At 31.4% G+C, this 27,608-nt stretch overlaps 1 protein-coding gene across 2 annotated transcripts; it reads right to left on the bottom strand.

Annotated features, from left to right (window-relative positions):
- Positions 1-1,726: 1,726 nt before the first annotated feature.
- LOC126833280 (protein yippee-like 1) lies at positions 1,727-27,477 on the bottom strand. 2 transcript variants are annotated; one of them, XM_050564521.1, is made up of 5 exons: positions 18,630-18,767; positions 14,490-14,662; positions 3,753-3,796; positions 3,476-3,584; positions 1,727-2,874 (listed from the first exon to the last, which is right to left on the bottom strand). In XM_050564521.1, the coding sequence occupies exons 2-5, from the start codon at positions 14,589-14,591 to the stop codon at positions 2,770-2,772; spliced, it is 360 nt and encodes a 119-aa protein (XP_050420478.1). In that variant the 5' UTR covers positions 14,592-14,662; positions 18,630-18,767; the 3' UTR covers positions 1,727-2,769. The 2 variants fall into 2 exon arrangements, with proteins under 2 accessions (XP_050420478.1, XP_050420477.1); XM_050564520.1 differs by lacking the exon at positions 18,630-18,767 and adding an exon at positions 26,972-27,477 and having other exon boundaries at positions 1,730-2,874.
- Positions 27,478-27,608: the final 131 nt, after the last annotated feature.

Here is a 27,608-nt window from a genome sequence, read left to right on the forward strand (position 1 = left end):
TTTAATTTTAATCGATAGTTGAAGGTGGAAAAACCCGAAATATGTTATTAAAAGAGAAAGAACTATAGTCGTTTGAATGATCAAATTAATAATTGTGTCTATAAGAATAAAGCACGAGCTCTTGCTCAGAATACTACAGTAAGGTTATGATAATTGCCTTCTTATAATTCTTTACTTAATTACTTGAAAAACAATCTGCACGTATTTTAAACCGTTAAACTGACCAATAAAAAGAAAGAAACATACAAATGACAAAAGGATTTAACAGACAGTTTTTTTGAAATACGACTTGGTCGTAGCACACATTTTGTCCATAATAAATTGGGAAAATCTTTGCACAAATTATCTAAGATAGTTCGATCGATGTGATAAAAAAAAAAAATGTATTCATTTGAGATCAGTTTGTGTCAGAGACAAGTGGAAAAAAAGTATGTTTTAACAGGAACTTTATATAATATATATCTATATAAAAAAAAAAATTAACATGGTAAAGAGTACGCCAATGGCAAATAATAAAATAAAAGTTTCAACAATATTACCATTGATGGATTTAAAACGGGTTCTTAACAACTTTTTCATTATTATTGGGTTTTTTTTGTTTGAGACCATAGATTTTTAAGTACATAAAATTAAAAAAAAAAAAAAAAGGTGAATAGCACATGGAGATATAAATATATAAAGACAATCATTATACCAACTGTTACGTTACATATTTATACAATAATAATATATATATATAGATTAGCTTTTATAAAATACAATTCGATATCACTAAAATTCAGTGTTATTATAGGTATTAAAACAGTTGCTAGTTATTATTTTTATTGACGGCTCCTTAAACGTAGCCACTGTGTCTATATATTATGACATAATGTTTGTTGTGGTACAATAATTTAATTATTAATCATATTGCTACACATTGTTCACAGACTATGCAGATTATAAAACGACCTATTACAATAATATTGTATTCAAATAAAATTTTACAAATATTACATTCCAATGTTTTTTTGTGTAACGTCTAAGTGTGTAAGACTTGTATGAAAATATTAAACTACGTCTATATAATACGTGTACAAATACTATTATTATATTAGCAGAATTACACGTTTACTTAATCATTACTGTACAAAATTACAAAAAGAAAAAGGCCTATAAAAAATTCATACTCAACATTTTCAATCGTTCACATTATCACTTAAATCAATAATTTGAAAAACTTCTTTAATCGGTTGAAACTTGAACAAAGTACATAAACAATATGTATGCTACAGATTTCATTCCATAGCATTTACACAAGAAAAATAGAGCGCCAATTGTAATTATGCATATAATATTATTAGTATTAAATCTTTAGAAATTTGGTTTCAAATAATGGTTTAACAATAGTTCCAAAGTTAATAAAGTTATTATTTTTTTTTTTTAACAAAACCCTGTGTTAACGCAATGAAAGTTCAAAGTCGTTATAAACTATATTACATAGTTAGTATAATAATAGTATGGCAAAATAAAATATTTGCGCTTAAAACTAATTTAAATTTTACTTTCGGTTTGTTGTATAATATATAATATAAATGTATATAAATTACAACATAAAATATAAATATATTAATTATTTTTTAAACTATGACAACAAGTTTTTAAAATTTCTGGAACTCATCACAAATGTGTTAGTAAAAAAAAGAAGATTCGGAAGATGTTTGGTCTCTAATATATTTTTTTACCATATAATTATATAAATATTATTTTTAAATGGAAAAGAGTAGCCAGCTTAACTTTTACTACTATAATTATATAATATATAAAGAGGTGACCTATTTAACATAAGACACTCATTATTTCTTAAAATAATTGCAACTTTTTAGTTTTTCTTTTTGAAAAAAGATAGTTAATGTTTATTTATAATACTATAAAAAATACTAAATATTTACCTTTTTTTAATATTTTCTAGAGCTCTATCGACTTTTAAAACTCATATAGTAACATAAATATTTATTAACTGTTCAAGTTGAAAATAATTTGGAGAACATTTTGTTAGGTCGATAACCAGGTTTAAATAATTACTTTGAAGTTATTGAAGTTTAAAATTTAGAAAAGGGGGTAAAGTGTGGTTGAGTATTGCACGCAGATAGAACTAACGTTACACTCCACCGGTCCTTCTATCATATATTTTCAACTTGAATAACTTTAAAAATAATTAAAATTTTAGAATATACCAAAAAAATATACAAATTTGAATTTTGTTCAATATTGTAAATTAACATTAATTAAAATTTCTCCAAAAAAAAAAAAAAACACAATTACCAATTATTATTAGGGTCTTACGTTAAATGAGTCACCCTGTATGTATATTTAATTATGTACATAATATTATTATCACATAGTAGTTAATTGTTTATAAAGGTACTTATTGTTTATAATAATAAAATTAAACGAGCCAGCATTCCGCGTAAACCATTTGTCAGCTAACCAGCAATTGAATGGTACTTAATCTGCCTTTACATGGCAACAGGTCATCGTCGGAAGGCGGTAGTTTTACACAGGGTTCAGACAACAAACCGTCAATAAAAAGCGTAAGCCAACCGGTACAATAATTCATTATTACAGTTATTATTAAAGTTTACGACGGAGTTTTGTTAAGACAAAACACCGCTGTCCGCTATAAAGAAAGAACAATATCCCCAAAAGGGTCAAGTACTACGAGAGAGATAGAGAGACAACGAAAACCGCCAAAAGACTTGTACAGGTGCGTCGCAATGTGGCAGCAGCTCATTTTTTGGGCGGACTCTCCCATCCGTTTTCCTTGATCATGTGGGCTAGTTCTATTATGTATTTGCCTTCCTTATACTTTTGACTGGACTCGAAAGCGTGTTCCTGCAAACGACAAACGCGTATCATTAAATAGAGCAACGATAAATTACAGCAAGGAAACGGGTTTTTTTATTAAAAGGTAAACGATAGGCACAACGTTTGACGAAAAGTTTGTGGCACATCTTTTGAAAGTGACGCTAAAAGGACGGTTGTTTTTTATTTAGAATTAAAAAATTAATTTTGAAAAGGCAATAAAAGTTTTACTACAAAATTAACCGTTTTTTGATGGGCGTACTTAATAAACCTTATACAAATAGACCTTATGAAATTTTACTAGTTCCGATCCTCGAAGACACGGGTTTGGTAAATGTAAATGCAATATTTGAATCAAAATTGTCAGATATTCGTTTTACCAATTAAATTTTTTAATGGTATACGGATAACATAGAGGTTTTTCAATAATAAATAATAATTTTACGGCAAACACTCACGGGTTTCGCATCAAGTATCGACGCAAAGAGGTAGTGGATATTTAATTTGACTTATCGCCGTGTTATAGACTATTACAATTATTAGACATATAATTGAGTGATCTCGGAAGTAATTAATGTACACGAGGTGGCCTCGAGACTATATCTTATTAATAGTATACCATTACACTTACGTATTTCCAACCCAGGGTGGTCTTGCAGCATTCGCAATAGATGTCTGCGACTGCATGCAACCCGGTCAACAGAATCCTTTCTTCGGCGGGTCCGCATCCGACATTTACACTAATAGAACAGAAATATGCAAACGAATGCCATTAAACAAACGGCAATGGGAAATAAATCTTTACACAAGGTCGACGTGCGTCGAGCTTTTGTTAAATAATAATAATATAAATGATTACTAGTAAAAAAAAAAAAGAAAAGAAAAGAAACTGTTATATAATAACTTACACAGAATTGAAAAGATACGCTCTACCTTGGCTGCCTTGAAATGACTGTAAAAAAAAAAATTAACGATTAACGATTAAATAATAGTGGTGAAACAATTAATTTACGTTATACTAATGATAAAATAATCTCTATGGCTAATGCGTACATAACGTTATGGGCTAATGCCGACGCTAAAATATAATGTTAGCTATACACGATTGAGGTTTACACAAATCGTATTTTATATTTGGTTAATATACTACTGTTATTTGACCAAAATATAAATCTAAGACAGCAAAATAAAAATTTTAAGAAATATCGTTAACATTTTGTATTTACAAATATTTTTCGATTACAAAAACAGTAAAAAACATTTTACAAAGCTCATAAGACGTTGTAATTGATTTTCTTTCATAAATAATCTTCACAAAATGTTAATGAAACATCGCCGTTTTTCCCGCAGAGACTTTGTGTGACGACCAATACTGAAACGCCGTAAGGTCAATAATAGTAATAGTACTGGACATTAATTCTCCTGTCCATTGAGAATATTCGTTAACCATTCCTCCCCATAAGGTTTCCAATAGCACCACGTGGTAATTGGTAGAAAAGGCAAAGCAAAATAAACCGAACCGAAGACGACCATCGGTGCGAGTATCCATAATTCAGCTAAAAACGTTGATGGGTATAAGATAAAAAAGGACTCCAGCCAAAAGGAAGAAATTCAAACGTTGCGTTGGCGAAAAAAAATGAGCTCAACTCAATAATAAACTTAATTGTGTGTATACTTTTTACATTTAATTAAACATAAGTAGCTTCTATTGACGAGGTTGTGTACTTACACGTGAGGCCTTGCACGATCTTGTATAATATTACTTTAAATTTGTATTAGAGACTAAGTTGGACAAGTCAGTATGCCTCCGCGACTCCTAAACGTTCTTTGACTCGGATTACCCAATAAGGTAACGTGTTTGTGTAAAACTCGACAATTAATTTTATCAAATGATAACCAACGGCGGCAAACAGAATTTTATTTAACTGCTAACCATCAAAGTACCTCTAACGTAATAACATGCGCTGATAACACTAGAGCTTGAATGGTTAAACAAGAGAAATTGTTAATCTAGTAGTAATAATTATTATCGTTGTTATAGTAATAATACAATCAGAAAGCGAAAACAACACCATAATAACCTATAAAAACGATAAACGGTATAATACAAAAAAAAATGTAGTTGAAAATCAACTACATAATATTAATTTAATTGACTAAAAATTAAATCAGAAGACAAAAAAACAATAATGCAAAAAATTCATATCTATCATAAAAAAAATTGTAATTAATGAACAGCTTTTGAAACGGGTTCTTTTGTGTATTTAATACAACATAAAATCAAAATTGTCAACCCAAAACGTGTGAATTGTGAAATAAAATATTACGTTTTAATTAGTAATTATTCACCTACGTACCAAACACTATTATCAATATAAGTAGTTACAAACAACCCCAATACAATACAATACAAATGTAAAAAAAAAAATTTGAGTTAATTTTAATGAATTAATGTTTTTGAAAATTAATCAGGTAAAAAACCTGTGTTTTTAAAGTTTTAAAGAAATTTATCCAGTATCATTTGTTTGAATTACTATGATTAGAAATAATTTTGTAGCGCATGTTATTACGTTAGAGGTACTTAGATGGTTAGCAGTTAAATAAAATTCCGTTTGCCGCCGTTGGTTATCATATGATAAAATTAACTGTCGAGTTTTACACAAACACGTTACCTTATTGGGTAATCCGAGTCAAAGAACGTTTAGGAGTCGCGGAGGCAAACTGACTTGTCCAACTTAGTCTTTAATACAAATTTAAAGTAATCTAAATTTTAGAGGAAAAAAATCGAGTGAAAAATAATTGGCGAGTGATTATGATCGTTTTCCCCCGCAGCCCTTCATATACTTGGTCACCAAGTACGAACCAAGTTAGCCATTTACCCGGACTCTATTTCGTATAAAGGATCTATGTATTTGAAATATTTAAAAAAAAAACGTCCAGTGAGGATGGGGCGGATAAGGACAACGAGTATATTGAGGTCGGTGTAGTCACAGGACTGAAGGAATCATTAATTTTAACCGAGATTGATGAATCACACTAAAATAAAACGATTTGAATGTGTAAATAGTAGAAATATTAAATATCGATAAAAACTATTGTAAAATTGTGCTTTTTATGCTTTATTTTTAATATTAGAGGATGAATACGATTAGTGTTGGTCGTTTGTCTATGGCAATTTTTTGACGTTATTATCCATGTATCGTAATTAAAAATATAATGAAAATACTTTCCAAACAAAGAGAAAAGAGTAAGCTTCTTAATTGTTTAGCCTAATAAAGAACTCTCAGCGATTAAGGAGATATCGTTATTTTGGCAAAAAAGTAAACAAAATAAAAAGACATCGTTGTAAAAACAATACCGCATCGAAGCTAAATCCACCTATTTGTTAATAAAATGAATTTCTTTCTTTATAAATCTTGTTAATCTTTAATATATCTGCTTTACACTGACTTATGTAATACAGGTAACAGCATCATCATTACGTTGGCCTTATAGTTTTATACGATTTTCCTTTCACTCTAAATAATAATATATTATCCAATATAATCATAGCTATATCACAAAAATGCATACACTTAATAGTAAATATAAAGTTTATTTTGCAAAAGTTCTCATTTAAACATTACATGTCGTTCGAGAATTTTATAAATCCTAATTATTAGATATAATTATAAATATGATTGTGTATGTGTCACGAACAACAGTATATTGCCGAATCTGCATAGTTGTGGCCGCTCAATTGGTAAACTTAATGTGACGTTACTGTATTATTTTTTTATATATTTTATTATTTTATTACTTACTTCACTAGCATATATTTTACAACAGTCGACATTTTACGTGTCCACCCTTGTGCACAATACAGTTGTAATAAAAACAACTTAATGAAGTAGATGTTTGCCCCTTTTATTTCTTCCCTTAGCTATGCACGCTCAATAGTGGAGAAAATATTATTTAAAAACTTTCTTTTTGGACTATCGTCCAATTATTAATTATTATATTATTATTAATTATTATATTGTAAAGAATTGTTCTATTCGGGGTTGGTTTTTAGTGCATTCTGTAAATATATGAACTAATACAAATCGAAGAAAAACGAAAATATTCCTAAAAACTGTATTATTATTATTTATACAATTATCTATAAAAAAAACCATATCGACATGTTTTTAGTCATATTATTATTTTAAGTATGTTACAAAATGTTGCTACAATTGTATAAACAATAACTAAAAAATAACGTATCATTTTTTTAAATGGTTTTGTTTATTTAATTAAGGTAATTGTTATACTACATTTTTATCAAATTCGTACAAACATATTTTATTTGGTATTCAAAGTTAGATAAAAAAATAAAATAAAACCGACTTCCTAGCCCACTTTGCGGTGTACAAAAAAAAATAACACTAAGTAGGATTGGAAGGGGAGTGGGGAGGGCTGCTGGTGTGGCGTACACATAATTGCGTAGATACGACCTAGCTCGACCCGTCGGCAAACGGATGAAAACATAAACACTTGGCAGGCGAGCGCGTGCCGGTGACGTCACAATAAGAGCAAATAACAATAACAAAAAACATTTCCCCAGTTGTGGTTGCATCAAACGGTCCGGACGCGTTACCCGACACTAAAAAAGTTTTTGTCCGACGTCGAATGTCATTGTGTACAACTGGAAGAGTTCTCGAAGGCAATAATAAATATCGATGCACCGTCGGCCGTCGCCGCTATAATTGCTGCTTTTTTATTTTTTATTTTAAGTACGAAAACAAAACACCAAAAATTACAGCTGTTGGTCGTTGACGAACGCACAACATCAGTAATCGTGACTGGCAAACAACATATTATATTGAATAATATCACAAGTTTATGCTGAGTTTTGAAAATATATTATGTTCAACATTAATAAATAAAAAAAAAAACATTAGCCAAGCTATCCATAATGATTTTTCTTTAATTATTTTTAAACCTTGTTCAACGACACGTTTTAGTTCGATACAAATGAAAACCTAATACACACTACGATATATTATGAGTTAGTTTAACTTTGTAACACAAAATAAACATTGAGAAATTATACATTATTATAATATATAATACACATAACAAACAAAACGACAAACATCCAATAGGTAAAAAAACTTGCGGTAGCCTTCCAAAACTCATTCAAGCTCAGAAACTAATCAAGCGTACAAGCCTCATTGGACATTTTCGTTTTTGTTAACATTATGCCTAACGCCGAACGACTCAGTGCGACGCTGTGGTTCATCCGTTAAAAAATGACGAACCATCATTAGGCTGCGGACACTCCAGCGGAGTGTATAACACACAAATGACCTACATTAATATTGTAACTTTATGATTATTTATTAAGGCCACGAATAAGGTTATCATATTTTCATACGTCATAACGATTTTAACCTTTTTATACAAAATATTACAAATAAACAAAGTTCGACAAAAAAAATGTATCACTATGAAACACAATAACCGAGTTTTTACCCAACCACAACAAGTATTTAAGTAATAGCGGCGACTTGTACGGGGGAAAAAAGTAACTTGATACTTAAAAGGATTGCTACTATTTACCGTTTACTCGTATAAAATATAATTATTTGTAACCGAATGGTTTTTTTGCAAGTAAATAAATATGTGCATATATAATAGCTAATTTTAGTTTTTAATGAGTATGACGGTCAGTGATTTACAAGTGACTTTGCTGAAAAATTACCATATATATATACGCGGCCGTTTTTCGAACGATAATATTTTTTTAAAAACAGTATTATCATTACGCGGATACTTGACCATGTGGCTGCCTTGTGGGCGGATAACGAGTATTTTTTTGTTAATAATATTTTTTAATGCACAAAAAACTATAAGACGCCAGTAATTCGGAGCACGCCTAATAACTCAAATAAATAAAAAAAAAACGAGTGACGACGCAATCAACTCTCGAAACCGAATCGTTGCGTTATTTGTGATGAAAAATCAGGTTGAATACATCATAATTAACAGTCGTATGGAAACCAACACTGAGATAATAATATTAATTCAATGGATCCCCGCACCAGCACGTGTCCGCTGGCAGGGAACACTGTCAGTACGAACAGCTGTTTTGTAATGATTCCTATTCCAGTGTACAGTGCATTATGTGGATCCCCCAAAAGGATTTGACCTATTTACCACCGTGCTATTTATACTATTATATGTATGTAAACCGTCACGAGCCGTTGTTCACCAAAATGTCAATGTGAAACGTTCCTTGGCACAATATTAATGTGCATCGAGTAAAACTGCAATTAGTGTAATTATATTATGAAGAAACGAAGATGATTACCTATGGATAATGGATTACTACGATGATTATTAATAAGAATTAAATATTAGTCGACTGGAAAATCCTAGAACAATATTATATTATATCCTATTCTCGACAGCAAAAAGAAGTGCACTAGATTTTTAATCGATACGACGATTATTGTAGCCCATTTTATTAAGCTTCCCATAAACAGAACGCTCGGTTTGTCAATCTGTTAACATTCATATTGATCAACAAATCGACAACCTACGCTTCACCATACATAGGACGACAAAATTGTCAACATGTTTGACCAAGTTTTCATAATACTGATTATTTAGTCTTTTGTTTGGTTAATACCTGTATTTTTAAAAAAAAAAATACCTAGATAATTAATTTAAAATTATTATTTCTATGAGTTTTATTTCGTGAAATTGTGTAACAATAGTCCAAAATAAAGTAAAATTAATAATAAATAAAATAGCCTTGTCACATGTAAATTAAAATTTTTAAAACAACTCCATATAATTATTGTCAACACACGTTCGTCCACCGATCGGTTGATATTTCCTGAGTATCAACTTGTCAACCATTAACTACTCGCTTACTCTACTGCACTCCCATCCATCTCATATTTTAACCTTTAATACCTTAAAAAGTAATTATCCAAAACTAGTTATCAAACAGTCGAAATTTTCAGCAAATTATTTTAATAAAATGTAACAAAATAAATTAAAAAAGTAAAACAGTAGTGTCAAACAAAAACGAATAAAAACGAATTTATAGTGCAAATGATTATAAATGAAAAAAAAATCTTAAAGAAATTCACTTAAACACAAGTTATTTCATTTGCCAAATCTTTTTGAGACACCCTGTATTGTACCGAGTTGGTAAAAAACAATATTTTTATAGCATCTGAGTAACTCGAGACACGCACAGAAAGAAAATAACATAAGCGAACACAATAAAGACATATTTGTAAACACATATTTTGTCAAAAATAATAAAACAGGACTACTTGTCACCCGGAAGGAGAAAGGCGGATTATATGTCACACATGACACTGCGGGAACCTGGCGCGGATGAAATTTTACAGGGAAAACGTATGTTATAATACTCAAGTGTCTAACTACAGATATTGTACGAGATTAATTTAGGAATAATAGAATTTAACCAATTTCACCAATTATATGATACTTAAAATAATGTTTACCTTAAATTGTGCACTTAAAATAAGATAACACATCTATATTCTTTATTTTGTACTATGCAATTATAAATATTAATCCTAAAAGCTTGAATAAGATAGTTAGAAAATTGTACATAATATTATACAAGATATTTCATTGTAATTCGCAAAGTCAATTTCAGTTATTTAGGTTTATAAAACTTAAAATAAATTAAACCGTATAGAAATTAAAAATTATTAAAAATCTGACCAAAGTAACAAGGTTTAATTGTCATCATATTTATTTTAAATAAACTTCATTTTTAATTAATGAAGAATATTGTGGATTGTTTAATTTAATTTTTGGAGCTGCCTTTTTTCAAGGAAATGGGATAGGTACAACGCTTTCCACCACAGTACCGAGTTGGTATATTTATAATAATTTGTATACATACATACATACATACATAAATAATAGTGCGTATATATATAAATATATACGCACTTAATGGTCGCATTGACTCAGTAGAAACGGGGCAAACGCCAAACGGTACTACTACTGGCATGTTATTCTTCTGTCGGTTGCAGTTTAATTTCCGTATTCGTGCGATCAAACGGTTTACATAATGGTATAGAGAAAAAAAGTGTACCCGGTTATTTGACCTACTGCGAAACCGCGGTAAAACTTTTCCCTTTGTTTCGTCGCCTACAAAACATGCATAGAGTTCAATATCGTTAAAGCGCAAACGTTATTCAACAAAATAGCAGCTAACTGCGAAGAAAACTTAATAAAACGAAATAATGTAGTTAAGACGAGAGAGAGAAAATTACGTATAAAAACAACATAACAATTAAAGAAAGCCACAAGGTATATAGACGGACCAAAGAAATTTATAAATATATTATTAACGATGGTGGTGTGTGTTTAACAGATTAATGATGTAACCAACAAAAAAAACATATAATATCTATGGTAGAGGAGGAGAAGAAGTAAAGCGACAGACTCCACTCGCGTGGGCGATAAGATGGTGAAAAAACACTTTAAGTACATGTTATTTGGCAACGAGAATTCAATAAAAAGCCTCCTAGCGTACACTAGTAGGTAATAGGTATACTGTATACCATACACCAGTCGGTAAACTTATGTCCATATGGCGTAGTACTTAGTTGCTGAGGGCGATTTATTTAATTTGTTTAGTATTCCTAGTAAAAATTAGTACAATGCAACAAAAATATGAAACATTTTTTACATTAAATTATTACAGGAGCGACCCACTTTTGTTCACTTCGTATTGTAAACAAATGTCTTTATAGATCATAAACATAAATATATATATACTTAAAAATATGTTTTTGGTTTTGTAACAAGGGCCTAAGCTAAAACGTTTGGTAACCAGTTATTGTAGCATTGGATGTGTACGGTACACGTGCTGGCGATTAACCATAATGAAAAAACTACGTTTTAGATTTAGTGTCATGAACGCGTGCACAATCGAGTAGGAATTATTTTCTTCTGGGAAGGGAACAGCACACGTGTAGCGTGACACCGCCGCCCAAGTATTCAAAGTCCGTAATTAAAATATATATATATATATATATATATATATATTTGAATACCCAGGCAAATCTAAAAATTAACTTAACTGACAATTATTGTTTTTCCACACATGGTTGTGCAATAAGGTAAAGTTTAAAACAGAACTGTCAACTATGGGCGGTCTAGTGATGGCGTTCTTTGTTTAAAATCGGCATACATTTCTGTGTGCGTACCTATAATATGAAGAGATTGTGAACAATACATTTTAAGTCCCACTTATCAAATAACAAACGTGACCAAATCTGGCCCCAAAAGCTTGGAGAAGAAGAAACGAAGTCAAATTTTGTTTTTTGAGATTCATTGATTTCTAATTTGAATTTAATAAATTCAAGGTGTAATATTTATACATCTGTGCAAAAAAAACATGCGACATAAAAAAACAATAAAAATACAATGTCACATTTTGCACACAAATGCCTCTTCAAAACAATCATGTTCAAACTGTTCCGCTAATGGTGAGCATAATATTAATATTAATAACATATTATGTCACTTGGCAGACAAGTTAATTAAAACTATTTCCTAGCTCGGGAAAGATTTAAAACACATTGTTTATGGTACAATGAATAATGACTGATTATATTAACAAAGATTACATGGTTATACACAAGCGTTCCACGCTGCTCATACCGGTATAGATCCCGCTTGATCTTTGTCTGGCGCCATCGCCCAAAAGCTTAGAAACGCTATACCTATAACGAGTTTTGCGCAATCCGAATTTTTAAACTCCACATAGTAACCGGTTCTAAAGATGAAACTTACAATAATAATAATATATTCTTATTTTCTCTGTGGTGCCATGTATGGATGAAAAAACTGCCTGGTAGGCTGTAGTTTTCTAAACAGTATTACAGGTGTAATTTTAGAATACAAATTATTCAAAGTACTCCTTGTATACATTTCACTACACAGTTAAGCCATATAGAAATACACGAGCAAGGTGCATGATACATTTTTATAGTCATCATTTAATTCGTACGGTAGAGAAAAAAACGACTTCGCATTTCGAACACTGTTCGTAAATATAACATTAATCTAAACGGATTTAAATAATTGCTGTTTTTTCTACCAACAGAACAATTAATTTAAAAGTCGTCAATTGAACTCGTGTATAACCATATCCCTACTAACATATAAAAAAAATGTCTTTTTATACTTAACTTGACTCAACCGTAAAACCATTGTCTCAAACTCAACAACGAATCTGGTCTGATCTAAATCGTTCGACGTGCGTATCAAGCAATGGCGTCTTGCTACATTTTGTTTATTAGGGCTTATCATATGAGTATATCTTAGAGCGACGTTAAAAATCAATGACATTAGTGTGGGTAGAAACGGCCTAGTATTAAGCTCCTCGATTGTTAATTAGTAATTACGTATTTCATTTAAATCAACGAGCGCAATTGCTCTCTATTGTTTTCATTAGGTTTTTCATACAGATTATTGGCTTATATTTTGTTTAATCGCAGAAAATGTAGGTCAACAAAAGAATAAAAATAAAATATTACCCGTTTTACATACAATTATTACTTAAAAATGTATTTTGTTTTAATTACAGCGGTTTTCGCACAATAAAATCTAATAACTACTGAATTAATTCAAACAATTTTGGTGGATTTAATGAAAATCTAAAAACATTAAAATTGCATATTAATTTGACCATGCGTAATTATTAAGGTCACTATAATTTTTTTTAAAACCACTGTTTTGACTGTAAATTATTCACATCCAGATAATATAATAGTGAATACAAATATCATACGGCGAGGACGAGAGAAATGTATATAATAAAGTAAAATTACTCCTAACCGGTTAATTCAATAATGGAAAGACACAAATTGTCCTAAAAAACATTTATTTTGATTTATAGATTTAAAGAATTATTCAACTGTAATATATTAAAAAAATAAAATAACGGCTAATTACCCTTTGCAAGTCACTTATACGAAGAGCCCTTATTCTTCGGACGACGCACAGCACAGCCAGCATTAGTATCTCAACCATTGCTACCGTCCTTAAATCATTTACAAAGGATAGAGGTATACAGCCCAAGTGACTTGTAAGCTACTTAAGTCTGACCCTATGACCCTATAGTCAAAGCTGCGGATTTTATGATTCGTCAAAGTCATTTCTAAGTAGCGCAAATAATTTTAAAATTTTAGTTGAAGGAAAAGAGTTAATTTATTTTAGAGAGTTAACTTATGTATAAATAAAAGTGTGATGAACGAGTATTATTTGAATATTTAGGTACATTGATTTTCAGGTAGTAAATTATAATTTAGCGAGTGTAGTTTTTTTCTAAAAATAAGTAATACATTAATTACATTTCCTATTGTTGTTTGTTTACAATTATCCTATTCAATACCTTTCTGTTTGAAAAGGCTTCTCATCCTTGTATGATGTAACAGATCCTATGTTGTAGACGGAGGGAATGGACAACCCATAGGCCTACAATAATGTTTTGGATAGCGGTTGTTAGATCTATACATTGTAAACGATCCAAGTATATTCATCACACTCTGCTGCCGCCGGCTGGCCGGGCTGTGCCGCCGCCATCTATATCGAACTTACCACTAGTACCGTACCTTGGATATGAGTTCGTCGTGGTTAGCCAAGTGCGCCCTGCAATGAATGCACGAGTACGTCCGGTGGCAGTCCGGTAGATACGCCTGGAACGTCTTGACCATTGTTCATCGGCGCCTAGTCAGCAGTGTTGGGTCACAGATCGAAACATCAAGTTCTAAGACGTCCAGTATAACTGCGAAACAAAATCTAATTACAACCGCCATTTCCAACAGACAACAATATAAATATATTGTAATTAATAATAACAATGTGTTTACAGAAGTATGGTGCCCAAAAAAAAAAAAAAACTAATTAACCACTCGAAAAACAACACAATGTATAATTTAAAAAAATGTTTTTTTTGTTTTCAAATTATGTTATTTATATAAATATAATATATCGTCTCTAGACGACGGTCCGTAAATTACATGTGATAATATAATATATTCTGTCGATTTCATAACGATCTCGTTTTAAGCTGTATTCGATTAATATTATAAGTGCGAACGAGTTTTATTGCACTCTAAAGCGGATCTGTTAATGTCTCTCTAGTCCAAGGTCGACCATCTTGTTTAAACGCCGGTGGCCGTTACTTTTCTCACGATTAATGCAATGCACGGAAAGCACATAAAAAATAAAAATAATAACAATAAAAAAACGGTCAAATAACCGCATGTACGTGTACCGCCACCTAAACTGTGCACTCGTGTGCTGACGGATAGCGGTCTACTTGACCGTTCCCGATTGCAGGGAAAACCAAATTAGCCGCCGCGCTAGAACAAAGCTTTAAGTACAAAGAATAAAAAAAAAATGACACAAGTACTTAAGCGGTTTAATTCGCGTTTGTACAGAGGTACAATCCAACTGATTCGTCGTGTACGTGACATTTATAAGAGTGTAATTCAATCCCATCAAAAGGGTTTCGGTTCGATAATAACGTAATTATACAGTCAATATACCCACGTCAATACAATTAAAGACCTATAAAAAAAACGTCGGTCGATTCATACATATTCATAATAGTATGAGTATTTACGTAAACACCGTATACTCGATTACTCTCATCAAATATTAATGATATAATAAAAAAAAAAATTGTACACAATTTATGCAATTCTACACAGAATTACTAATAAATATTATCAACATTAATACGTTATTTACAGTTAATAAGCAGGTTCATGAAAACATTTATATATTTAAGTTCAGCTCATTCGTTTACCAGCTAATACAACTTTTAAAACATTCCAGCTTCAACTGCAGTAGGCAAACCACTCTAGGCTCTAGCACAACCGAACCAGAACAAAATTAATTATTCGGGTATAAATGTTCTAAAAATCTCACACAAAGTAATAATACACTTGAAAGTGGTAAATAAAAACATCACTATAAGATTTAAAGCAAATCCGTAGTTTTTTTCATGTTTTCAGTGAAAAATTACATGTAGAATTGAAAAGAAGGATATGTTTACACATCATCGTATCAGCGAGGCTCAATTTGCCATCTACGCACGAGTAGACGGTAGATGAGTAAATAATTACGGAACAAAGATCGAAAACCCGAAGGTCTTTAAAATAATGAAGATATCAACAATCAGACATATATAAATAAAATAATCTAAGCCCTATCTTTTCTCAGCCAAAATATACAAGACAACACAGACGAAAGTACAACACTATAATCCAACTATTATACCAGCATTATAGTATTTAAGAGTTTACTGTTTAATCAATTTGGATGCTATGTTTAATTGCTATGTTTGTATAAGAATATAATCTACTGCGTACCCCAATAGTAGAACATAGATTTTAGACTACATAATACCTAAATAATAAGTATTATATCAAGCTGGACACCGATTAGGTGCGTATTTACTTTATCGTGAACTTATTATTTGATAAGAAAAAACCTTTTCGTATTAGCAAACATTATTCTCTAACAATATTTCCTTTTTAAAGTTAAGCACGACCTGAAATTGTAAATGAGCTTGAAAAGTGTTACTAAAAAACGAGTTATGATCGTTTAGCAGAAAATTACATTTTACAGAATTGACAGCAAAAAAAAACACTTGATTATTAAATGGCATGTTGATCCCAAAAGCACAACTTAATCAACTTATTAAAGCGCGCTAAAGATGATGAATAAACGCAAGCGGGGCCATTAATACAACATCAAATACATATTATGAAATTCATATTTTTTTAAAAACTTGACTAATGTTTATGGAATCTAGATACTTAAGATTTCCTAGAACCACTCAGATCGCGTTTGACTAGATCGAAGCCAAACCCGAAAGATATACATTTAATATTAAGTATTTATTTAAAAAAACACACATAAAATAACATCCTTTGAGGTGCTTAATATAAAAAAAAATTGTTAACACATATATAGACCAGAATAAACTCTCCACGACAGCACACCTCGAAGGCGGTATCCTACGTTCTTCAATCATAACAATGATTCTAATTCATTAAAAAATAATAAGTTTTGAACAAATAAGTCTTACTTCTTTAACTAGTGGGCAAGGATATCTGTGATAGTCAATAATTTCGATTCAAAATGTGTTATTAAAAGTATAGTTATTAAGCAAAGTTACAGACTTAAGAAAAATAATTTCCTAGTCCTAAAACACAATTTTTTTTTATTCTTGTCACTAACAGTTTTAGTGCAAGATTAGGTAAACCAATAATCATTTTTCAAGAAACCCGAATTTCATACATTTAGATGTTTGGAACAAAAATAAAAGCAATATCCCCAGGATCCACTGTATTACGTTATTATATGTTGCGAATTTCCTATTTTTGAGCTGAGGGCGCCGCTTTTGTAGTGTACATTAGAAGTTTCCTATCTGATACCGAGACGACAATGTCACGTTCACGGTTCAACCGTCATTTAACAATAATGTTTTGTTATATTATAAAAAAAAAAAAAGTTAATACAAATGATAAGCATTGAGTTTCGATCTGCGGTTGTACGTGCGAACCAAAAGTTCAAAAGGTCGAAACGGGTCAGATTCAAACGAAGTAATAAAAAATACAAATACAACTATTACTATAGATAAACTACCTACAACGTATAATTTGACCGTCGCGTTTTGGCGGCAATTCTAACTTATTGCGTTTCGGTCAGGTACGCGTGCGCCAATTTCCTTTTATCAAACACACAACAGATCCCAATAACTGCAATGCCGACGAGAGCCTGAGGTCAAGTCAAAAAATTAATTGAAATCGCCGTCGTCAGGATTTACAATACTAATAATAATAATTATTATTATTTGCAGTGACGTCTAATCGGAATCACCCAGTCCATTTGTATGCCCAAGTGGTATATATAATGGAAGACGAACAATTATTTTGCTACGTCTATACTTATAATAATAATATAATCAAATAAAAAACTCATTATCGAGTCCGTCGGAACAATATAGTAGCAAAATAAAAATAACAAGCAGCCGGCAATAATATCGGTCTCATACAACACAAAAGTATAGTCACTAACAGCTGCTCGCACCTGCCTACTATAATACAGCTCACAGTTGCCCTATCTGACGGATTCTTTGTTTCTAACAGCTAACTGCGCACACCACAACATATATATGGTTATTACTATATAGGAGTATATTATTTTCTTTTGTGCCAACCGACGACGCCTTCGCACAAACTATTTGCTCCCGGTCATTGTGACTATTCGTTTCAACATTATTTTTATTTTACTATAATATCGCATCGTGGCAGTAAAAAGATAATACTAATGGATAATAATATTATCATCGTTATAGTTTTCCCACGGTGACTGATCACGCATGCTAAGTGCTAACTGCACACAGATATCGACAGCAACGCGTGGTCGCCTGAACCGCAAAAATTATACATACAAGCTCGTCTAGAATTTAAAAAAAAGTACATACACTACCAGTTACCACATTATTTACTATTACAAACTCAGCCAAAATCCCTAAAAATAATTGATAGCGTATTGGATATCTTTTAAAAGTTATTTATAGTTGGCCTTTCTGAAAGCTTTAACGACTATCAATAAAATAATAAAATAGAAGTAATTAGAGTATGATTAGTCAATAATAATTTTGTATATCCTGGTATCGTCTTTGTTTTTCTTTTATATGAAATAACCCTAATTTAAGAATGCTAATATCGAACCTTTTTTCTTTGTACAACGTAAAAGTATTTTAGCTGTGATTGAGACAGCACTCAATTCAAATTGACATAAATAGGACACCATCGCGTACAAAAAGACAACAAAAATAACACATGCACACACACACACAGGAAGATTACACTTATGATGTAATAATAATAGTAACTAGTAATTTCGAATACGTTTTTAAGTATACGTACTCTCTACTGCTGACCTGCTATTAAAGTTTACCGGATCGTTAACCTATATTTTAAAGGGAACATAATAAAGACTCGACAAATGTTTGCGCAACTTGACTATGGGGATTTAAAAATATCTGTTATTTTCTATGTAAGTACGCTGATAAATTATCTCCGTACTCGTTTTGAGATATAGCGCATTGCAACAAACAGTATTGAAACATATTAAGCTATAAAATAATTAATAATAATGTTAGCGATAAAACCAAGTTCACGAGAACAACAAATGTGTTCACAAGAAGTCAGAGATGATATTATATATAATAACTATTATCGACATTTTAGATAATTCAAGAACAAAGCATAAACACAGCTCTAACACTTCAGCTTCTAAGTACACTCGGCGGATATTTCTATAGCGCACATTAAAATCTTATATTATCTCATAAATAATTTTAGGAAATGTATTATAAAGTTACCATATTTATTAAATTGCATTTATTATAATATATTTAAAAACTCTTTAACCTTCATTGCAAATAAGTGCGTTGATATGCGGGTATATATTAAACTCATGTAACTTTTATAAATATTTAGCTAATATAGTTAGTGTTTTGTATACATTTGTCCGACCTTAATGTTACATAGTTAAGTTTTTAGTGATTTTTTAAAAATATATCTCGTCGTAGTACTGAAGTGCATACACATGAGACGCTATTAAAGAAAATGTGTGTACGTATATATACTATAATATGTATTCATGCGAGCGCGGTAATAATAATGTGTTTATGAGTAGGTGTCAAAATGCTGCCCTTGATTTAACTGCGCCGCCACGTTTCATAATAAAACACTTTTGTTTAAACCCGAGTTTGTCACCAGGTGTGCTTTGAAATCGACGCTCGTATAGCATACGACAAAGTGACGTACAAAATGTAAATTTATACATGTATGTAATAATCATATATTAAACGTCTTTAGATGTTGTTTTAGCAACTTAGCAGAGTCTTATGAGCTCATCCTACACGAGGAGGACGAGTGCCGGGCGGTTTACACGTGTCTCGTTTGACACTTCACTTGATTCAATAAAAATAAATTCAATAAGCCGACAGTATCATAATATTATATTTGTTATTATCAATTGAAATACTGAGTACGATATTGTGTTTTCCGTTTATTGGCCAACGCACACACGGTCAACTGCTGCCGGATTAAAATTCGATCAGTGCAAAATGTTTTTGCCCACAAGTCATAGACTTATACGAACAGTTGTCGATCACAAATACGAGCAGGAAGCGAGTGGTTAAATGGGAAAAATGAATAAAACTGTCACGTTCGCAGGACAACGTTATTTCCCATGAGTCAGTCACACCGAAAAAAAAAAATGGGAAACGAAGGAAACATCATCAGAAAACATTAACATTCATACCGTGTATAATATAAGGCCAGCATTATTAATTAATTATAATATAAAAATCAAGAGTATACTTCGTTTAGCCGATTTAAGTAATTAACATATTGTAAAAAAAACTACAAACCACAAGAAACAAATGTATAGATTATGATAAAATTACAGTAAAGAGTATAAAGCAAACGATATAGATTATGTAATACTGGTTTTATTGACATTGATACAAGATACAAAAACACATTAGAATGCCATTTGACAGCTATTTGACAGCTATTTGCACTTAACACATACTCACTAATAAACGTTAAAATTTGCTTTCACCGTAACAATTATTAGTAATTTGGATAATTCATCAGGTTAACAATATTATTGATATTTATATCAACGATACTTGGGTACTTATTTGTCCACCATTCTGAATACATAATATAAATGTATTAATCACCCTGTGGTCGCTAAAACGCTTTTGTGCGGAGCCCAGTTGGATAAATTTTGTTTGATAATAATTATTTTGAATAGCATCGACATCATCAATTATATAATATTAGTATTTTTTTAAATTTATTAACCGTTTGTAATAAGATCTTTAATTTTCTACAGATTTTACGCTAATACTACTCAGTTTCTTAGTAAAATACATTTTCTAAGAAATGTTTTGCACGCGAAAAAAAATGTGGGAAGCTTCACATTCACCCCTTCTTTCTTAACTTTCATCCGACGGTTGTGTTAAGCGACTTGAGAACGGGAATATTAATAAAAAAACTGTTCTTTGCACTTTTGCCCCAAAAAAAAATCAAATTCTAGGAAGGCAATAGCACAAAAAAAAAAAAGACTCCTCGGGCATTTTGAGTAGATTACATTCAAATGGTAGTAGTGGTGGAGATCTTGGCATGTTTTGACAGTTACTCAGTATAATAATAATTATTGTAGTGTTTAAATACCATTATCGTTTTGTGGAAATCGTCTAGTATTGTGTACGTGGGGCGTATTATTATTATTATAACGTCATGACTCTGCCAATTGATTCGAAAAAAATAGTTGGGGCGGGTTAACGTGCTTACGAAGGCCGCTGCCGGATCGATGACAAAATGAAACTTACACCGGCGGTCCGGCAAGGGTTTAAGTATAGATCGATAAAAAAAACCGAAATGGGATGAGAAGGAAAAGGAGATGACTCCCTTGGTAATATTATACTGTTGGGCACCCAATGCGGTGCCCCAGCGAAAACCACGTGTCGGCTTGTTCTCTCAAGGGGGTCAACAACTGAGCGACCGTGGACAGAGCAGCAGCAGCAGTGCGGGCACAAAGCCGTATTGCGCGGGAGAACCGCTGGGGCAAGCCAGGCCGCGACCGCCGACAACAGCTGTCAATGTACTTTCCAGATAGGTAACACGAAGTGGGAGTAACGCAGCTAGCAGCAGTGGCGATACATTAATAATAGACGCCGTTTGTTGGCTCGTTGGGACGACCATAACTATCGCCAAGCTAAAGTTAATTCAAAGCAACAGAAATTAATGAACACGAATACACTTGACTTACAAATCAAGAATTCCACAAAAAATTAAACAGTTCGGAGTTTAGCTAATCAGACATATAATATATATTCTATACGTCACAGCAGTTTATTAATATGTAGGATAGTGGATCCATAGTGGAAAGCGTGGACTGTATAACAGAACTAAAGAAAAAGCGGAGAAACACGTGCAACTGAAGTTGTTGCTTGAACCAGCCGAATGAATACTGGAAAAGGGGATTGCTCTTTAGTCTTTATCAGTGGAGAGTTTTTGTCGCCAAAGTACGTTTTTCTTTGAAAATAAAAATTACTATACGAAAGTGGGAGCTGATAACTAAGGTGTCCGACAATAACAGAAAGTCTGTAAATAAAAATTTTTACTATATATTAGTTTAGAAAAGGACCTTTATTTAATTATTTTAAGAAACTTTCGGTTCTCAATTACACATTTACTTCACTAATGGCGTACTCAGAAATAATGCGTAGGAAAAATAAATATTACACGCTTTAGGCTTAGCTTGTTTTTTTATGTAATTTGTATTTTATTATCTTAGCGTTTCTACTTTAGTTGTTTTTGTTTTGCCAACTCAAACAAACAAACGTCAATTTAATATTATAAAATAAAAAATGGGGTAAAATATAATATTAAAGGCCAAGCACACGCCAATCAGGTAGTCGGATACGTGCATACGAAATATTAATATTTTAAAAGCACTTTATATAAGTGGTGTGTTAAGCAACTACGACGTTGACAGGTGAAGATTAGCGATTTCATTGTACGTGCTGCCAGTGCCGTGTGTGGGTTGTACAAATGAAAATTTAACCGTCGAAACACAATGCTTGTTTTACACTTATCATTCAAAATAATCCTAATATATTGATTTTGTACTATTATTTTTTTTTTTTTAAATACTAATATGTTCGAAACACCACGCGGTTAAGTACTAAAAAAAGTTCAAAATATACATTCAAACATTACAGCTGGAATAAGTTATGCTTTTTATAATAATTGTAAAAAATATGATAATATCATATACGTATGTATATTTTTGTCTTGGGCATGTTAACTTAGAAACCAAACCGATATTTTTTCATTAAGTACCGACATAATATGCAAAACGTACGCAGTAAAACTTATGGAACACTAATGGTCGTGCAATCTATAGGTGATGTAGTCATATAAGATATTTTAAGGTAATGCGCAAACGTGTTAGCATTAGTCTATGGTGTATTTTATATTTGTATGTAAATACTAATTGGTTTCAAGTTGCAGCACGATAAATGAAGGTGTAAAATGAAAAACGACGCATAGAATCTAAGAGCTTGAAGATACTTGAAGATATTGTTTTGAATTTTTTATCAATTAGTATAAACAAAACACGAGATTCACTTTCCGGAGACTGGGAAGCATTTAAGCCTTTTTTAATGGTGATCAATTAGTTTGCATTCATAATTAATTTTAGCTGCTATTAGTAGTTATTTATATATTTTGTAATTTTATTATACTGGTGAAAAAGAGAAAGTATTAATGAAAACGATCAATTGTTATTTTTAAGCAAAACCTATTGTGTTCACTTTTAAAGACTAGTTTTGGCGTTATTCTAAGAAAATTATAATGGAAGAAAATAGTTTACAGCCGATGGTAGTGTCACACAAATAAAAATCGAAAGGTCTATATTTTTACACACGCGACAGTGTTCTGAAAAGCATGCGTGACATGCTTGTCTGTCAACAATATTTTCTTTTTAATGTGTACACATTTTTACACTGAGCGAAATAAACACTTTCTTTCACTTTAAAATCATTTAATAAATTAAAGAATCGAGCGGTTCTAAATTTCACACTAAAAGGGATTTTCATATAATTTTGTAACCGTTGCCAAACAGGTTTTCAAGTTTTACCGAAATAACAGACACCTCCGTTTTACAAATAATACTGAACTTTACTGTTTTTTTTAATTTTGTAACAAAATAATATAAAATAATACGTTAATGTCATTAGTTAAAGACGCACTTTAGTTAATGGACGTCAAATTTAGGTAGTTAATAATTACCTCATTACTAATTAGTTTTTAATTTAGTTTTCTATAAATGAACATAACAACAATACAACCAAAACGTATTACGACTAGTAGTCAGTTTCATAACTTATTGATGACATCTAAAAAAAACAAATATTTTATTATCGTTATCTAACCAAGGTATCCAATTAAATTAAATACAATAATTATGCTTGTTACTTTATGATAGTTCTATGTTAAAAGAGCTAATTTGTACTGGCAAAATTTATAAAGTCAAGGTGATTTCAAGCATATAACATAATATATATTGTTCCTATGCTTTTACTAAAATATGAACAAGACAATATCTATTTTAAAAATGGTGTCCTCTCCAAAATTCTCATCGCAATATTTGATTTCTAAACAAAACTTAGTATTTTTTGTTGCGTAATAATAAGTTTTATTTAAAGTTAATAAAGTTATTTAGTGAAGAAATAAAATAATTAAATACTTAAATAAACCCTTAGCTACAAAAATAATACTCTACAGCGTATACGATGTCGACAGCCATATTACGAAAAAGTTAGTTATTTAGATATAACTAATGAACTTAATCGTTTTTTGAGATAAAGAACACATTTTAACTTTTTTAACTGTTGGATGAGCTCTTAAATCAAATAATTATGTTTTAGGAAACACTGAATATTATTATTAACACTAATACATAAAGCTGAGTATTATTTTCCCTAGTAGAACCCACGCAAAAATGATGAAGTATAAATATTTCCTAAATGTTTTGTAGAAATTTGGAGTACATACATTTTTTTTAAGGGTTTGAAAAAAATGTATGTATATTTTTGAAATTTCTTATATATTAATTAAACATTCGTGTTATTAATATTAAATTTCTTGCCAAAAATATCAAAGTGGTAATATGTTTTCACAATACAAAAACATATTACAATTATTATAATGTATTATAATTTGTACTGAAATATTTTTTGCTGCGAGGGAGTTAATATTCAGATATTTTTTTTTTTTGTTTACATTAAGGAATAACATGGAAACCAATTTTTAACGCGTGAGCGCTTCGGTGATGGAAGAAACGAGTGTGCTAACCGAGAACGATGATCAATGCAAAATGCATTCTAGTAATGTAAAACGATATGGTGCGACCGTGAAAAAAAAACGATGTGCCAATGACCTGGTCAATGCTATCAGTGTGAATTGCCTGTATAATAATAACTGTAAACGTAGATAAATCGGTCGTCGACGAAGGGTCTTGAACTATCATTACAAGTGTTATTAAAGAGAGTATAATTATTATTATTGTTATTATAATTATTATCATGTTACATTAAACGACCTATTTTTACGGACGCGATAACGGTGGTAACATTAACAATAATAATAATAGATCCATGACCTTAACGACGTTTTGCCATTTAAGCCCAACGGGTCCTTTTTTATCTGATGATGATCGAACCAGTTTTTGTTGTGAAATATCGATTTTTGTTTTAATATTGATTCACCAAGTTTAATCATGTTGAATACAATTTCTGAAGTTCATGGTCGAGGAAATAAATAATTATCTGGAAGAACAGCACTTAAGCCGGATTATACTTGAAATATTTTATCGCATCAAATTTTTTTGATAATGTTATTATGTGGTTTACACAGATAACAGAGAATATCGAAAAACCACGAATAATAAAGATATTAAACGATAACAAAATATGATATTGCAATTTATTTTACCATTTGCCGTAGGAAATCATTACAATAAACGCGATAAATTTTTTTTTTTTGATATCCCCGTTTAAAAATAAAGTCAATATAATTTGTAAGGAAAAATTGAAGCAATCACAAAGGCAAAATGTGAAATATCAAGATTTTTTTTTCACAACTCAACACGAGTAATTAGCTGTAGTATCTTTAATACAAATGCGATTACCCGATAACGACTAGCCAGTGTCCTACGAATTGGGTTTATACTAAAGCAGAAAGCTTCTTTGTTTTTATTTAAATTTTTCTTATAAACTAGTGCTCATAAAAGCTACAGTACGAAATTAGATTTTGGTTATTAGCCAGAGACGTTATGTCGAAAACCCGAGGCCTTGCGTTAACGAGGTAAGACAAGAGTGTGTAAACTATAAGGCCAACGGAATTATTTTTAAATTTCAACAGTCGATTTTTCTTCATTTATTTTTTATTAACTTTCCATATTGGGCTACCACGAAATGTGATACAGATCGGATTTTTGGCCGTTTCGTCGGAAGGGAAGAAGAAATTGGATTACCATATCTTTTTTTCTTTTTTTACTGTCGAGAAGCACGCGATATGTACAGCAGTTGTAGGTAATAAAAATAGTAGGAAAAAAAACACTAACGACCGGACCTGGTTCGGTTGATAGCGCACTGAGAAAAACAATAACAAAACTCGCACACACCAAACGGCCAAACTCCCGACAACAGCAAGAATTACAACAACGACAGTAATAAAAAAATTATTATTATTATTGTTAAAATTATTCATTACTATACCGTTCTGTAATTTCTAACGTCCGAGACAACAATGCAAACGTAGTACAGCTGTATTATACATACGCAGTATCGCTGTTATAATATAATATTTTAATATGTAGACGGCGTGTTGTACGAGTTTTGAGCAATAATAAAAATATGAATAATGAATATAATTATTATTATTACTATATTGTATTCGTGATACGGTTGTAGTGATAACGCCACCACGACTTGACCAGTGACCGGACGGTTTATTATTATTATTATTATTACTACATTATATTTTAGGTTTTTTCGAAGGGCGACCGGTTGGTCCGTATCTCATGGTTGTGTTGTTGTTTGGTAGTGACGACTAAAAGGTAACCACTAACCGAACGAGCACAAATCTGAAACGCACGTGCGCCGTGTGAAACAAAGAGACGAGAAGAACCGACCGGAGACGTTCGACCGCGGTTACCTTTTTCCAGGTACCTTTGCCATGCGGACTGGATTAGGCTATCTAAAAATATTATATTCAATTTAATAAATTGTCTACACTTTGTCCAAAATTTGTACACGTCGTTTATTATGAAATTTTAACACAATGTAGCGCGGTGGCTGAATTTTGTCAAGCGAGTGGGTGGATGATCGACCAGAGTTCAACCGTGCAATTGAATAAAACCACGAATATTACTATTATAATTTATAACTATTATTCTTTTTGACATTCAAATTTTTTACCTGCGCGAACGACGACCGTGAACGTTTATTTTTTTCGCTCGAGCTCTCGTCGGAGGTCCGTCAATTGACTCAAAATCCAAATAAAATTTTCGAGAAAAAAAATCTAATTCTATACGAAACGGAAGAAAAAAATTTCTTTTTTTTCGAAACACACACACAAGGAGCTAAATGCTCAATAATAATATCATACACAGACCGACAGCGTGTACAGAGCGAACGTCTGATGCGTCGAACAGCTGACGTTGATGTCGCAACAATCGGAGCAAGGACAGTGAATCTGGTAAGTATAATTTAATATAATATTATGCTGTATATTATAAATATATATAACATAAAATTTTATATTTTTTGTATAATCTATATAAAACTATATCAAAATTATCGTGTGTGTGTGTTTGTAATACAAAGAATAAACGCGACAAGACGAGTGAAGACTGTACGGCGAAGGTGTGCGCGCGCGCACGTTACGGCTGAAACGTAAACAACAACTGGCTGAACCGAATGACGACGGTGGCGGAGGATGACCTGCTGCTGTAGCCGCCACCGCTGGTCCGCGCGCACGCCGCCGCCAACAATCGATTGTGTGAGCGCGGCCCCCTTCCCTATCGATTATTTTTCCTCTCGTGTTTTTGTTATT

Source organism: Adelges cooleyi, unplaced genomic scaffold (genome assembly GCF_023614345.1).
Source record: "Adelges cooleyi isolate 19-005CV unplaced genomic scaffold, UGA_ACOO_1.1 ACOO_flye_CR_arks_rails_tigmint_CR_PRNA_2, whole genome shotgun sequence".
NCBI classification, from domain to species: domain Eukaryota; kingdom Metazoa; phylum Arthropoda; class Insecta; order Hemiptera; family Adelgidae; genus Adelges; species Adelges cooleyi.

Bases quoted from the DNA above. Each gene is read 5' to 3' on its own strand.
- LOC126833280 (XM_050564521.1), bottom strand. From the start codon at position 14,591: ATGGTCAAGACGTTCCAGGCGTATCTACCGGACTGCCACCGGACGTAC. The intron at 3,797-14,489 runs GTACGGTACTAG...TTTTTTTTACAG, and splicing joins ACGACGAACTCATATCCAAG to TCATTTCAAGGCAGCCAAGG. The intron at 3,585-3,752 runs GTAAGTTATTAT...CTGTTCTATTAG, and splicing joins GCGTATCTTTTCAATTCTGT to TGTAAATGTCGGATGCGGAC.